The following is a 16614-nucleotide window of genomic DNA, read 5'->3' on the forward strand; positions in this document are numbered from 1 at the left end:
ATCAAGAAATTAAGGAAAACAGAGTAAGCAGGCAAATTAAAGGGGAATAATGCAGACCTATGAAAGGAGGGAGGAGGAAAAACTGCAAAAGCAGAGCCAAGAGACCGGCTGGAGCACAGGATCTCGAAACTTGTTCGGTTTGAACTGAGAGGCAGAGGCACTGCATGCCTGAGCTGTGACGGAGCTGTGTGCTGGGAGAGCAGAAACCCACGGGTTCTTGCTCCTTGGTTCCATACATAGGTGTTATTATGAGTTAACCATATCTCAGAACTTAATTCCTTATCTTTCAGTCCAGCAGTCGGCAATTCATGCATCTGTAAAACATAATCCACAAATAAATGTATTAGACTTGAGAGACTTAAGACGTGAATTATCAAAATGGTGGGACGGAGCAACCTTAAAACAATACAGGAAATTAAATAGGATCCCACGGGATTTTTCCAACATATGATGATCTGGATGAAGGTTTATTACTACTCTGGGGAAAAGGAACTTGATGGTATTTCTATATGGTTGATGAATATATTATTTGAAAATTCAGAAAGGAAAGCAATGAAGACCGCACAGGAGGTGGATGTTCTTCAAAATGAAATTTCAGATTTAAATATGGTAGAAGTGACTATGAAACCTATACCATTTTGGAAGAGGTCCTGACAAAATAGGAGGATGATGTAAAGCCGAGAAAAGCACGTACATTTTAAAGGGATGAGCTAGACTATGCAAATGGCAGGGTCCTTACGTTTCCCAAATGTTTTGATATAGTTGGACAGAATCCAACTAGGGGAGAAAATAAGACACCCTCTATTAGTGGCCAAAGTGCTGGTTCATTGAGTAATATTTCAGTGGACATGAAGGACCGGTGGAGGGAGCATCTAATGTGCCAACAAATAATCCTTTTTAAAGAGGGGCCAAAGAATAAGAGTGGGGAAGAAAGAAACCGATGCCAGACAGAGAGGGGGCAACTCAGAAAAACAAAGAGGGAAGAGGGGTGGAGGAAAATCCAAAATAAAGAGAGCAAATACACACACTATCAGTAGTGATACATCCCAATAGGGAAGTACAAGTGATTAATCTGTGGTAGTTTATTAGAACGTGTTCAGTTCCAACCAGTACACTTTCTTTTGGTGAATCGGACTTGGCACAACAACCTTAAGGTGTATTAGGGGCTTAAAACCCGAAGATAAATTTTGACCCTCTTTTTATAGATTATTCATACCTTCTTATTCTTTACAAAAGGAACCCTACACTCTCTTTACATTTGATTAACCACAAATCACGATCCTTTGTGACCTTTCTTCACTTTTTCACAACTTCACTTATTTTAGTGGGAGCAGGCGAATTAGTGGTCGTTGTTGCTTATATGTTTTGTATATTATATATTTTTTGTAGCCCTGATGAAGTCAGTGGAAATTATCCACAAGACGAAACGCGTGTTTGCTGCATTCTGTTCAGACTGGCTGTGATATTACCTATTTGGAATTCTGGCTTTTGGAATGAAACAAATGACCGTAACTACGGACTGCTGAATTAACTTTGGAATGGACATTTGCTCAGTACAAGATTTTGTTTGTCTCCTCTTAACTAGGTTTCCCGACGATTCTTCCGCCCAAACTGGTGGTCAGAAAACCGTCGGGAGCCAGTTGCTGGGAGCAGCAAAAGGACAGCTTACAGCAGGCATTTGAAGCTTCCCCTTTGTGACCCAGCCCATCGTTTGGGAGGAGGCACGATACCTCTGCTCAGGATGGGCTTTGTTTCTGAACCAAGAGAGCGTAGGCGCTCTACCCAGGAGTTCAGACACCTGTCTGGTGGCAAATGGCAGGCAGCCATTCAGGAACCATACCAGGGCTGGTCGCTTTTCATGGGACATCTTTAAGAAGCCCTCTGTGTGCATTTTACATTAAATCCCACACTTGCATCAGTGTGGATTTAATGTGCAGAGGAGTTTTCCATCAAACTTCCCAGATTTCAGTAAAGCGATTATGGAGCTTTGGAGTTCGTAATGACCAACTCCCAGACCATATACTCCTTATGGTTTTACTGCACTTACAATGTCTAAGAATGGACTTGGACCCTGTAAGGGTACAGGGCTCATGCACCTCTACCCTCACCTGGGGGCTAGTTCACCCTGCTAGAGGGGTGACTTACCTAGGCCACAGGCAGTGGGTTGCAGGCATGGCACACAGGTATGTGTGCCAAGTAGACTCTTCACTTTTCTCTGCGCAAAACACGCAGCCTGCAATTGCTGTGTGTGCTAAGGTACAGGGCCTCCAAGGGTGGAACAATAAGGACTGCAGCCCTTAGAGGCCTTCCCCGGTCACAGAGCCCTTGTTACCCATTGTACCTTTTACAAGGGATGTACATGTGGTCAGAGGTGCCAATTGGGGGTACAAATGTACAGTTTTGGGGACAGAACACAGGCCCTGGTAACCTGATTGGTAGGGACCCAGGGCACAACAAGTCAGTGAATCAGAAACCTGGCAAAAATGGGTGGGAGGGTGAGGGGGGGGGGTTACTGCAACAGAAACCCATTTTTCTACACCTGGTCCGATATGTCTCGTACTGTCTGGTGATCTAGACCATGGGCAGATATGGAGCTATGTCTCGTTGCACTGAGTGTCTGGTGATCTAGACTGTGGGCACATATGGAGCTATGTCTTGTTGCACAGCGCGTCTGGTGATCTAGGCCGTGGGCACATATGGAGCGGTCTCTCGTTGCACTGCGCGTCTGGTGATCTAGACCGTGGGCAGTTATGGAGCTATCTCTCTTACGGTCTGTACCTGGTGATTTAGAACCTGTGCAAATATGGAGCTATGTCTTGTTGCACTACGAGTCTGGTGATCTAGACCCTGGTTTGATATGGAGCTATGTCTCGTCCCGTGTGTTTGATGATGTAGGCCCTGGGCAGATATGGAGCTATGCCTCGTTGCACTCTGTCTGGAGATCTAGACACTGGGCAGATGTGGAGCTATGTCTCATACTGTATGGTGATGTAGACTTGGGCAGATATGTAGCTGTCTCTTATCATACTACTTGTATCTGGCGGTACAGGGGGAGTGTGGCGGTAATGACCACTGGGCTGATAAAGATCAAAGTCTCTTTGTACTGTCTGTGTATGGTGGTACAGGTCTTGTTTGGTGATAATGACTCCGTGCAGATATGGAGCCAAGTCTTATTATACTGTCATCTGCTCATAATGATCCTCTTCTTTCTCTTGCAGCACAATCGCTTTGTGTCTGACAGCAAAGACAAGGAGCCTGAGGTGGTGTTCATTGGAGACTCCCTGGTCCAGCTCTTGCACCAGTTTGAGGTAAGGTGCAGATGGGAGCTGTTACAATTACTCCTTTCCTGTAATGGGGCCAGAGTTTTCAGTGTGATTGGACACTCACTAGTGAAGAGAGGGGGCAGAGTGGAAGTGAAGGTTCCATAGTCTGTAGGGAAGGGTGGGACCAGTGGTAGCTGGGAATCAACCCAGGACGTCAAGGTTGCTTGTTCTCTATGGAGCAGCAGTGTTTGGGTGGGGCTCTCTGGCCTACAATTAAAGTCCTGTGCTCTGTAGGGAGGAATGGTGTAAATGTTGGGCTCTCTGACCTGTGAGTGAGTGTCTCTTCTTCTGTAAGGAGCAGTGTTGGGCCTCTTTCTTAAAGCTGACCCTGGTATCTTTCATGAGAGTATGTTCTCTGCCATGCTGTAGGCTACTAGGGTGTATTGGTGTTGTATCATATACAAATAGTGGAGACATGCTACCCGAGGTTCATAGAATGAAAATAAGGTAGGATGGTAGGACAGAGTAGAGCTGAGGCAGTAGGCTATCTGGAATTAAAACAGAACTATAGCAGGATGGTGTTGGGATTCAAAACTGAATGGAGGCAGGATGGTATCTCGTCAGAGTGAAGCTGAGGCAGGATGGTATCTCGTCATAGTGAAGCTGAGGCAGGATGGTATCTCGTCATAGTGAAGCTGAGGCAGGATGGTATCTCGTCAGAGTGAAGCTGAGGCAGGATGGTATCTCGTCAGAGTGAAGCTGAGGCAGGATGGTATCGTCATAGTGAAGCTGAGGCAGGATGGTATCTCGTCATAGTGAAGCTAAGGCAGGATGGTGTCTCGTCACATAGTGAAGCTGAGGCAGGATGGTGTCTCGTCACATAGTGAAGCTGAGGCAGGGTGGTGTCTCGTCACATAGTGAAGCTGAGGCAGGGTGGTGTCTCGTCACATAGTGAAGCTGAGGCAGGGTGGTGTCTCGTCACATAGTGAAGCTGAGGCAGGGTGGTGTCTCATACAGTGAAGCTGAGGCAGGGTCGTGTCTCATACAGTGAAGCTGAGGCAGGGTGGTGTCTCGTCATACAGTGAAGCTGAGGCAGGGTGGTGTCTCGTTCTAGTGAAGCCGAGGCAGGATGGTCCTTTGACACAGTGAAGGTGAGGCATCGTAGTGTCTAATCAAAATTGAGCTGAGGCAGGACGGTGTTTTTGGTCACATAGTGAAGCGGAGGCAGGATGGTGTCTCGTCATAGTGAAGCTGAGGCAGGATGGTCCTTTGACACAGTGAATGTAATCAAAATGGAGCCGAGGCAGGATGGTGTCTGCAGTCAGATAGTGAAACAGAGGCTGGCTGGTGTCTGCGGTCCGATGCAGAGGCTGGCTGGTGTCTGCGGTCCGATGCAGAGGCTGGCTGGTGTCGGCGGTCCGATGCAGAGGCTTCGCTATCAGACCGCAGACACCAGCCTGCCTCGGCTTCGCTATCCTGAATGGGAGCAGGATTGTGTTTGGAGTGAGAAGAAAAAAGAGGCTGTATGTTATCAGTAAAGGGAGCAGGATGGTGACAGCATGGTGTTGGTGTGAGCAAGCTGTTACAGGATGGTGGCAGTTCAGATAACCGAGCTGAGGCAAGATTGAATGCACGGTTACAAGTAGAAGCTGGTTCTCCACCCGAGCCTCATCTTGTTCGCTCTCTTCTTGACACAGCTCTGGCGGGAGCTCTTCTCCCCACTGCATGCTCTTAATTTCGGAATTGGCGGTGATGCGACTCAACATGTGCTGTGGAGGCTTGAAAATGGGGAGCTGGAACACATCAAGCCTAAGGTAAGGCCGCAGCGGGTAGTGCCTGCTGTTGGTGGGTGTGTTTTCATATCCTGCATCTCATTTGTCCGACATGGACCATTCCTTCAGAATGTTTTTGCAGTGCATGGTAGGTTAGTGTACCATATTCATCAGTTTTTATCCTGGCCCCTGTTAAATACAAAAACACAAATCAAAATTGAAAGTCTCTGGACAATTTTTTTTATCATTAAAGAAAGTCATTTAGCTCGGGTAGACCTTTGCATTCCGGGCTGAATTTTTCTTGCCAATTTTTTATTTATTTGGCAGATGTGTTGCAGTGATGTAATATTTCAAGAGCGATGAGACCTACATTCTTTATTTTGGTGTCAAAACATAGGTATTGGGGGTCAAGTAGTCTTGTAGAGACAGAAAATAACTCATAGCAACCCTTCTGCCATTTTCCAAAACAGCAGCTCTATAATGTTTTAGCAATCATAATGGGTCATTTATTTTAATGTTTTTGTTTCAGGTTTTCCGTTGATACAAATTCGTAAACATGAGTGAAGCAGGTGGTTGCAGAGGAACTTTACCTCCTGATAGTGTTGAGAACTATAAAATCTGAGGACTCCAACAAAAAAACTAACCCAAAAGAAAAGCTAACAACTGAGGCGGGACAGAAGAGTTTGACAGCAAGACTAATTTCACTAAAGATAGAGACTGATTGGTGAAGAGGATCGAATATTTTGTCATTGTAACAAGTACTACAACTCGTATACAATGAAAAAAAGCCTGGATAAAATGTTACTCAAATAGCATAAACCGGTGAATCATAAGAATCCGAGTCTTGTGAGAAAGCGACAACAACCAAACCCAATGCCCATCCACTTAGATCGATGGCCACCCCTCGTCCACCTCCAACAACTCAGCAGAAAGCAGAGGATCTTCAATGTGTTCTCTGTGGTTTAGCCAGAACCAGGGCAAAAGGGATTGATGAAAGAACAAAGCACAGAGTATGTGAGTCTCAAAGGGCAAACATGTTTTATCTGCAGCCAGTTTCTTGCAAGATGACATTTTCAGCCGAGGAACTGATCTAAACAGGGAGGTGGATGTATTTGCAGCAGATTTCTATGCCCACCCAAACTGCATGCATGTATACATTCGAAAATATGAATGTGCAATGAGCTCCCAGCAGCATCGTAACCACCAGCCTTCAGCTAAGATTGCACTCTTTGAAAAAGCGAATGAAGTTTTGAAGCCACGCTAGTACTGGCTGAGTTTGGAATGTGGTCTCACTGATCACACTCCGTGAGATCAGAGAAATAATGGTCAACATTGATGGAACTGTATTGATCCATAATATTGATATTAAGATCTTTCTGGTGAAAATGTACAATGACAGAATTCGTTTTTGTCAGTCTGACAAAAAGAATGAGCCACTTATGATGTTCTCAGCTGATTTGACTCCTGAAGTTCTTGCTGCCAAAATAAGACCACAGGATGCAGTAAAATCAGCAGGAACCATTTTAAGAAACTTTTTGCAAGATTTACATTTTGGGCTTAATGGCAAATTCTGTGATGCCCCAGCAACCCCAATCATGGGAGTCAACAAGAATGCCTGATGTCTTTACATTTTTTTTATATCAGTGTTTAATACCAGCAAAGCAAAACTGTTACACGCTAAAGTTGAGTTTGGAACAGATTTGAGTTTGGAACAGAAGCAGACAACATTGATAGCTTTGAAGATAAAAGTGAGGAAGTGGACGACAATCCCATGAACTGACCTGCTTATGCTGTGCAAATGTACTGTCGTTTCCAAATCATGTTTCATGAATTACGTCATGGCAAAAATAAAACTCCACTTCACGATGCCTGCGCACACATTCTTTGTATAAAAGTAGAGTTAATCACTTCAATGAATAGGATTGGTGTATCAACAAGTTGACATAGTACGGAGCAGGATCTTGTTAGCAGCTCATGCTATAAAATCTTGTGAATTCGACAGCACGCCACTTTAAAGTCACTTTACCAGGAAAGGATGTGCAACTGCTGCTCTTGATAATTTTGAAGACTGCTAGTCTGTCTGGAACACCCAGCACACATGATACTGCCATGGTGCTTTTTCAAGACTGCACCAATGAAGAAGGTGCTGGAAAGCAAGCTGTGTCAGCTGTGGGCACAAACAACCAAAGCTGCAATGTTATAACCCAACTGCCTTGCCAACATGTGTAATATCACTACAAGCCATCAACACGTCCCAGTCTAGCAGAGAGTTTCAAAGTGGCCGAGGACATGGATCTTCTTGAACCTGAATTGCAGGTTCGCGAGACTGATTCAGCTGAATTTATCATATTGCTTATTCGGGGCAGAATGAAGGATGAAGTAAAGCTAGTTCCTCAGTGGGCTGGAATTCATGCTCTGATCTCCCAGAATACCATCCCACTGAAGAAGGTTGGGTTTTTACTAGTAATACCATCTCCAGTCACAAACTACACAACAGTATACACCGCTTTAAAAAAAAAAAAAAAAAAAGCAAAAATGTGCTCAGCTTGAAGACCAGACTAACTTGCCAGTTTTCTGCGATGGTGTTTTTCCAATTGTAACTGACATTTTTAGGAGTAATCAAGTAGAATTTGATGCTCTTTATCCAATGATGAGCGTTTTTCGCATGACAACTTGCATTGTGGTGTGCAGGAAGTTACCTCAGTGGATGTGGCATAGACCATGCACTTATTGAGGCTGAAATCTTGGGAAACAAAACTGTCCGGTCAGTATTGAGCAGAACTCATTATCTTCTTTCTTTACAAGGTATACTTATCTAATCTCAGGTTATCGAAACATTGCTTTGGAATGTTTTCTGAAACAGAAATGACAAATTAGGTTCTGCATATTTTATCTGAGAAGTGAACCAGGCACAGGGTTCACTTCATTCAAAAGACATATTGCAAAGCCAGGCAAAATTCAATACAATCAGTTCAAAATCAGAAAACCAAGTTTTGTAGAGTTTGTCAAAGAATTTGAAGAAAAATCAGAACTTTGCAAGTACTGGGGAAATGTTTAACATGATAGCTCTAATAAAAAACTTGGTACATGCAAGGTGATTGGGAGCTGCACATGAAGACTGTGGAGTCACTGGTTACTGTGTTTCTCCAATTCGATTGCATGAACTACCTGAGATATGGGTTGCGAAATTGGCGAAGAGTGAAGAAGCTAGAGGTGTTAAAGCCATACCTCTACAGAAAATTCATCCAAAGACATGTTGTAAAACCGGTAAGATTCAATGCTGTGGCTTCAGCTATGAAACTGGAACAGACGGTCCAGAGATCACAGAAAAGCTCGAAGGGAATTGTTGGTCAGACACGTAAAAGTGAATATGTTGCTCAATGGCATCTAGTTTACCATGAAGTCCTTTCCATTTGCAATGTTTTCAGAGAGATGACAAATTCATAATTAACGGACCATCGTGAAACTGTTCCTCCCCATGAACTTGTGGGAAAGAGGGTTGAACCTTTTAATAAACAAGTTGACATCCTTCTTCGGTTGGTACAGCAGCAAGGAAACCCCTTGGAAATAAATGACCCACTGCGACCACAAAACTTCGTGACCAAACAATTATGTGGATAACTATCTAAAAACACGTCTACTGGATGTCCTGGAACACGGATCGAAACTATTTGCAGAACTGAAGCAGGAAAGATTTGTATTGAAAGAGAAAAAGCTGCTTGGCTTAATCAATAAAGCTGAACTTCCATGCTTTAATTGCCATAGTAAGAGTTTCGTCCAACCAGCCGCTCACAAACAGTTGAGAAAAAGCACAGAGATGGATGTAGCAAAAGAAAGGGGTGAATTTATTAAAGATATTCTGTCGCTTGATTTTCTTCCAATAAATTTATTTGAAGGAGAAGCTACAACCAAACCAGTGAAGCCCAAACTTGTACAAGAGCTCGAAAAAACTTTCACCTGAAGAATTTCGATTTGAAAAGGTGTCCTCATTGAAAACTTCTGTTGTTGTGGACTATGTCACAATTGCAAATGGTCAATGTAGGAACCTGGCTCTGCATATATTGCCACTAGGTGGTAATACCATGCAGAGTCCAGGGGTTCCCCAAAAGTGTACGTGGCTCAATGCAAAACCCAATGTGCTCCATTAGTGGTAGTGTGGGTTAGCCTTGGGCCTAACACAGAGGAGTGGAAGACACTTATTGCACGACAGTGATCAATATTGGGCACGCAACTCAAGGAGATCCAGACCCATTTTATAAAATTATACTTTGCCTAGACTTTAAGACCCAGGTCTTCATAATAAGGTAGGTACGTTGTTAATTCAAAACACTTCTCACTTTGAAAATCTACACTTAGAAACTTTTTCACACGCTCCAATGTTATCCTATGGGGAAAACAATATTGCTGTTAAACAGGAAAGTACTGCACTTACAATCCCAGTCTTCTGAGACAAAAGTCAGCAAGGGCCTGTTGAGTGCCAAAACTGCACCACCAGCAGCACAGGGGCGTCTGGGTGGAAAGGCCAAAGTCAGTTTTCCCCCCAATGCTTTTCTAATGGAAGGGTGCCTGGAGCCACACTGCTTGCAGGTAAGTAGCTCGGTTGCAGGGGCCAAGCTTTGGGGGCTCGGTGAAGCATGGGGGAGCACTAAACATACACCACCAGCTGCACAGGGGCGGCAGGGTGCAATTTCGACATCAGGCACCAAATGCTTTTCAACAGGGATTCTTCTTTGCGCTAATTAACTGCAATCGTGGCACCGCAGGTTGCAGGAGGGGGACCAGTGACAGCAGAGGTAAGTAGAGATGTGGGGGCTGTAGGGGTACTGTTGGTTCAGCTCAGCTCAGCAAGGCCCATGGGCTTCGGTGTCTTTCGACTTTGCAGTCTTCTTAACGGCGGTGGTAGGGTTCAGGGACGCCTCTGGATTCACACTACGGGCACCGTCGTGGATGTCTGGAGCGATCAGCCAACACTGGACACGAGGTCAGGATCGCTGGGTTGACTTTACTGCACAGGTGGGCCACTCGGACCGTGGGTGTCAGGAGCAGTGGGAAGGAGACCCAGATCTGCCTGGATCCGGGGTCCTTGGGTTTGGTTTCTTGTCTGATCAGGTCTGCTGTCCATGGGAGATTGGAGTCTTTTTCGAAGGCAGCAGTCCTCCCAGGGTTTTCAGAGGTCGCTGGCTGCAAGACAGGTCGCAGGTTAGATGAAGCTGGAGACAGGCTGAGGCCAAGGAAGTCGTAGTCTCCAGTCTTCTCTGCAGGGTAGTCTTCTTTCTTCTTAAGCACTTTCATACAGTCCAGATTTCATCCATGCAAAACTTTAAAGAGATAGTTCAGGCTGTTCTACAAATATCAAAGTCAGTGTGAACTATCTGTCATAGAATGTGAAAGAATCGGACAAATGCTACAATTGACCTTGCCGGCATCAAAAATTCGACACCTATACAACTTGATACATTCTGGTCATCAACATCGAACAAGATAAACTTGGAGATGTTAACGTGCCAAAACATTGCTGAACGCTGAATTTCCAATTATTGCAGGTGGAGTTCTTGTCAATGAGGAATTGGTGCCTGCAGAGAGCTATTCAAAAGGTATTGGCCATATTGTTATAGAACTTACAGCAAATTGGAGGAAGCTGACCTGCGTGTTGTGCCACATGTTTAGTGGGCTGTCTGGAGTGGTTCCAATCGAGTCATTGTTCTGTCAAATGACACAGCTGTTATTGTGCTGCTTAAATTTGTTGCAATGTTCATAGGTCAAGGATTGTTAAAGTTATGGATACGTTCTAGAACAGGCTAGAAAAGACACTGAATTCCCCTTTATATTCTGTACAAGAAACTTGACCCAGAGATGCCCAGTGTTCTTGTCAAGACACATATTGTTATGGGTGATGACACTTAGCCAAATTGGAACAACGTTTAGAGCTTTAACTGCTGAACCTTTGAAGTTTCTAAAAGGATTTGCGGACACAAAAGAAGAACGCAACTTTAAAGACATAGAAAAATACATGTGCATGTGTGTAGAGTTCTACTCACACATTTGATGATTTTCGGTACAGTGGGTTCAAGAGAACAGTAAGTGACCTTCCCCTGACGTCCTATTCTGTGCGTGGACTCATTAAGAGCGTTCTACATGATCAGAAGATGTGTAAATGTTTTCGATCATGCATACGTAGAGAGATCTGTGTGTATTTGGTGGGGAAGATATTGATGGGGTGCTAAAATGTACCTCAGGTGATTGCTGGAACAAATGAAGTGAACTATGAAAATGTGTCTAAAACAGGGGTGATAAACATTATACATGTTTTTCTATTCAGATCATAAACACTATTTGGTGTATGCATAAATGGATTAAAAATTATTTGTTTAATTTCTGTAGGTCTCTACTCCCTCTCTTATAGCTGCCATTTTGCAAAATGATGGAAGGGTAGCTCTGAGGAGTATTTACAGTCTCTATAAGACTACTTGACCCCCAATACCTGGTTTGACAACAAAGTATATAGGTCTCATGGTTCCTGAAATATTACATCATCACAGCAAGACAACCACCATTTTTAAAAATGTTGTCCAGTGAAATTCTGCCCAGATCAGCAATGTCTATCCCAGCTAAATTACTTTTATAATGATCCAAAAGCAATTCATGCGAAGTTCCTTATGGTCAGGTGGTCGTTCAGAATGCAGGGGTCCAACATGGGCTTGGAAAGTTTGCACGTCCTTTGGGCCCAAACCGATTTCTTCTGATGCCTGGGTAGACCACATGCTAGTCCGGTTATGGGCACAGGCACACATCTGCTAATAGACCACTTGAAACGCCCTCTGTTTTAGTGCAAGGATCCAGGTGCTGCTCTGATAATGCACTTTCACCTGAAGCACCATCTTCAGTTTCATTACTGGGGCCCAAGCAGAGCTCTGCTAATGCACCTTCACCTGAAGCACTATCTTCAGTTTCATTACTGGGGCCCAAGCAGAGCTCTGCTAATGCACTTTCACCTGTAGCACTGTGTATTATTTCATTACTCGGACCCAAGCAGAGTTCTGCTAACGCACCTTCACCTGAAGCACCATCTCCTGTTTGATCACTGTTATTTCATTACTGGGACCCGTGTGCAGCTCTGCTCATGCACCTTCACCTGTAGCACCAGCTGTTTGATTACTGGGACCCATGTGCACCTATACTATTGCACCTTCACCTGTAGTACCATTTATTTCATTGCTGGGCCCAAGCAAAGCTCCGCTAATGCACCTTCACCTGTAGCACTGTTATTTCATTACTGGGACCCAGGTGCAGCTCTGCTTGTGCACCTTCACCTGCAGCACCATGTTATTTCATTACTGAGGCCCAAGCAGAGCTCTGCTAATGCACCCTTCATCTGTAGCACCATTTGTTATTTCATTACTGAGGCCCAAGCAGAGCTCTGCTAATGCACCCTTCATCTGTAGCACCATTTGTTATTTCATTACTGAGGCCCAAGCAGAGCTCTGCTAATACACCCTTCATCTGTAGCACCATTTGTTATTTCATTACTGAGGCCCAAGCAGAGCTCTGCTAATGCACCCTTCATCTGTAGCACCATTTGTTCTTTCATTACTGAGGCCCAAGCAGAGCTCTGCTAATGCACCCTTCATCTGTAGCACCATTTGTTATTTCATTACTGAGGCCCAAGCAGAGCTCTGCTAATACACCCTTCACCTGTAGCACCATTTATTTCATTGCTGGGCCCAAGCAGAGCTCTGTTAATGCACCTTCACCTGAAGCACCGTATGTTATTTCATTACTGGGACTCGGGTGCAACTCTGCTCATGCACCTTCACCCTAAACGTTTGATAATTAAGTCATTTTTCTACCTTACACAAGTCTATTTTTTGGCAGATTATAGTCCTCTGGGTTGGCACCAATAACCATCAGCACACGGCAGAGCAAGTTGCCAGTGGCATTGAAGCCATTGTCCGTCTCATCAACCTTCGCCAGCCGCAGGCACGAGTTGTTGTGTTGGTGAGTTCCGACTGTGCCTTACTTTCAAACCTCTTTCATATGCTATTGAACTATTCCTAGTGTACAGCAAATGTCGACGATGTCACCATGTACTACACCCTACACTAAGGCCCGTTTCGCTATGTGTATTTTTGAGCACTTTTAAAGCGTGAACCTACCTAGGAAGCAAAAGCATTTAACGTGGGGCTGGAGCTCTGAGACCCAATTTAGGGTGGTTTGTAGTTGATGATTCCTTTGGTTGCCACTTAATTCAATTTCTTCCAGCCCCCCCCCCCCCCCCCCCCCCTAATCATTGCTGGGGTGCGGTTGGTTTGTTAATGCTGGGTCAATCTCTGGCCTTTCTATGGCATTTCTCCAGCCTTGTGATGAGTTAGGACGTTAGGTGTGTGATTTTCTGAATGCCACACCAATCCTTGGCCCCTCTGTGGTGTACTGAAGAGCCCATATAGGAAAGAGCAGCCCAGTCTTGATTGAAGTGAGCCTGCCGTGTTCGGACTTGGCTCCTTTTACCTGGGCCTCCTGATGAACTGTGGGAGGCAGGTGTGTAGCCTTGGGCAGTCTGAAATGAGAGCACGACCCCTAAGAAAAGAGAGAAATCTGAATTGATTACATGTAGCGGGGTTTGTCACAAAAGTGCAAGGGGAAGCTCTGTAGTGTGGAAGTAATAGATTGAGGTAGAGAAGTGAAAAGTAAGTGTTTCCTGGTCTATTGCCTCTGGAAGTGGTTTGTAGTGGAGTGGCTACAAGCACAAGTTCTCTAGTCTGATCCTCTAGTGTGACCTGTTAAGGGAACTAAGAGTAGTTTGAGGCAAGCCTGTAGGAAGAGTTTCAGGGTCTGTTCCTCTGCTGGGGATTGGGTGTGGTTTTTGGCAGAGAGGCTTCAAACAAGAGCCCTGTAGTCTGACCTCTGATGGGGACAGGGATTTGTTTGAGGCAGAGAGGCCAGAAGGAAGAATTTGGAGCCATTTGCCTCTAATGGGGACCTCCTTCCACACCTCTAGTCTTGCTCTTTTAGAGAGCCTGATGGGTCTGACAGATTTTTGCTGTCTGTTGGGTGCCTGTCAGCAAGAGATGGTAGCATTAATGTGACTTTCTAACCTGGAACTCTGGGCTCACTCGAGTGTTCAATGACTCCGGGCATGTCAATATGTGATCAATACTTAACTGTAAGCCTAATGTATGAGGCTTTTAATTTAAGTCCAGTAGGGTCCTTGCAACTTGTAGTAAGTCCACTAGGTGCCCTGTATCTTGTTGTCCTCTCGCTTTTCTACTGAGACTTTGCTCGTAAGCTTGTGTTCTTTTTATTTTTTATTTCTAGGGCTTGCTTCCCAGGGGCAAAAGCCCCAACCCCCTGAGGGGAAAGAATCAGAAGGTGAACGAACTTCTGAAGCTGTCCCTGCCGAGGTTGGCCAATGCTCAGTTCCTGAACGTGGACCCAGGCTTTGTGCAGTCAGACGGTAGCATCAGCCATCACGACATGTATGACTATCTTCACCTGACTCGCTCTGGCTACGCACGTGCCTGTAAGCCCATTTACGAACTGCTTCAGCGCATGTTGGAAGAGTCCCTGCCAGGCTCACCCAATGCCACATCCTGATCCTGTGTACACTTTGTCCAAGCATGGCACCCGCTGTGGAACCACAAGCTTCAAAGGTATGTGGGGGGCAGAGAGCAGGAGGACTCTTCACTTGTTCTCTCCTCCCCCTCTCACTTTGTGTCTTTCCAAAGACATGGACTTGAACCAAAAACAGCACAGCGGCACCACCCTCTACTGCTCTCATTCCAGACATACGCCTTCCCCTGGAGGCCTCGGTTTTATTCTGAAATATGTATATCAGTCAATAAATGTCAGTTCTCAGTCTCTCCTTTTGGTTTCTTTTCAAACGTGCAATTGCTGGTTTCAGTGTTTTGTGGCCTCTTTTTGTTGCTGAATGCCCATGTGTGAAATGCTTTTGAAATCCCTTCGCTTCATTCATAGGCATCATGAGGATGGCCTTATTTTGTTCCTTCCATCACAGCAGGAGAACGCAGTTATTCTGTTCCTTCCTTCACAGCATGAGGTTGTCCTTCTCCTGTTCCTTCCTTTGCAGCATAAAAATGCCCTTCTGTTCCTTCCTTGGCAGCATAAGAATGTCGTCCTCCTGTTTCCTTCCATGGCAGCATAAGAATGTTCTTCTCCTGTTCCGTCCTTGGCAGCATAAGAATGTCCTTCTCCTGTTAACTTCCATGGCAGTATAAAAATGCACCTAAAAATCAGAGCTCCACACTGAATGTTGGTCTGCACCAGGATGTATGTAGCGGCCCAATGATGAAGCATGCCACTATCTAGTGAGTGAGGGCAGTCTTTAACAAGCCGTTGGGCTTGCTTTCAGACTCTGATAGAGTAAGTGGGTTCCATCACCGTTGTCATTCATTTCTTCCTTCTCTCTCTCTCCCCCTTAGGAGATAATTCTACGGTCACGAAGGACATTTTTCCAGATTATCAGTTGGCTATGTCACCACAGAACTGGGCATAGCTTCTTCTCTTTTTGTGAGTCTAAAAATGCACTTATTCTGTTCCTTCCTCGGCAGCATAAGATTGTCCTCAGCCTGTTCCTTCCTTGGCAGCATAACCATGTCCTTATCCTGTAACTTCCTTTACAGTAGTAGGACGTCCTTATTCAGTTTCTTCATTCGCGACATAAGAACGTCCTCACCTGTTTCTTCCTTAGCAGCATGAGGATTCCCTTATCCTGTTGTGTTCCTTCCTTTGCAGAATGAGATTGCCCTTATCCTGGCAGACGTAAGTGTTCATTGCAGTTCAACACTAGCGCATACACTTATAGCCTCACCCCTTGAGAATGCGTTCATTCAGGGGAGAGGGTGGTAGATAGAGCTAGAATTAAGTATAAACAATCACAAGTTGTTTATTCTATGTCTTTCCTTTCTAATGACTTGGAATCAGATCCCCTGAAGTCCACATAGCAGTGAGACGTGGACTTCCATTACAGATTGTTTCTGCCTTCGGGTTCAGTTGTGTTCGAGGCATGTGGGCTGCTGAATTCATATCTGTGCATAGATCGCCGCCTAGTGTTGGGTCCGGATGTTTGCACGTTGTTGTCCTGGAAGAGTCTTCGAAGTATCCTGGGATAGGTGACTCCTCCCCTGGACTACAGTGCGCATGGGCATCCTCTCCATCCTCAGATTGTTTTTTTCCGCCATTGGGTTCGGATGTGTTATCTTGACTCAAGTTAGGAAAACCTGTTTTTCAAGGCCAAAAGGCCTTTAGCTCGCGTCGGTACTGTTATCGATCGGTATCGATAGTATCTGTTAGTTTACTAACTTCTAGAACAAACTTTCGCATCTTACCCGACCGTCGATTCGACATCAGCGATGGAATCGAGAACACCATTCAAGAGGTGTCCGGTATGCAATGCGAAATACCCCCACGTCGACGTCCATCCGGTGTGCAACAAATGCCTCTCACCGGATCACGACGAATCTACATGCATGGCCTGTGCCAGATTTCGATCCAAGAAGACTCTACGGAATCGACTAGCGGCGAGACTCGAGGCGCAGCAAGCGGCACCGGCCCCGGCCGACATC

General features: G+C 45.1%; 1 protein-coding gene across 1 annotated transcript in view; it reads left to right on the forward strand.

Annotated features, from left to right (window-relative positions):
• The window catches only part of PAFAH1B3 (platelet activating factor acetylhydrolase 1b catalytic subunit 3), a 66521-nt gene extending 51629 nt beyond the window's left edge, over positions 1-14892 (forward strand). The window contains exons 3-6 of the mRNA XM_085615583.1: positions 3219-3308; positions 4961-5077; positions 12908-13030; positions 14348-14892. Coding sequence (XP_085471709.1) covers positions 3219-3308; positions 4961-5077; positions 12908-13030; positions 14348-14626 — 609 coding nt within the window. The 3' untranslated portion in view covers positions 14627-14892. The remainder of the gene's footprint in view (positions 1-3218; positions 3309-4960; positions 5078-12907; positions 13031-14347) is intronic.
• Positions 14893-16614: the final 1722 nt, after the last annotated feature.

Source organism: Triturus cristatus, chromosome 7 (genome assembly GCF_964204655.1).
Source record: "Triturus cristatus chromosome 7, aTriCri1.1, whole genome shotgun sequence".
Taxonomy (NCBI): domain Eukaryota; kingdom Metazoa; phylum Chordata; class Amphibia; order Caudata; family Salamandridae; genus Triturus; species Triturus cristatus.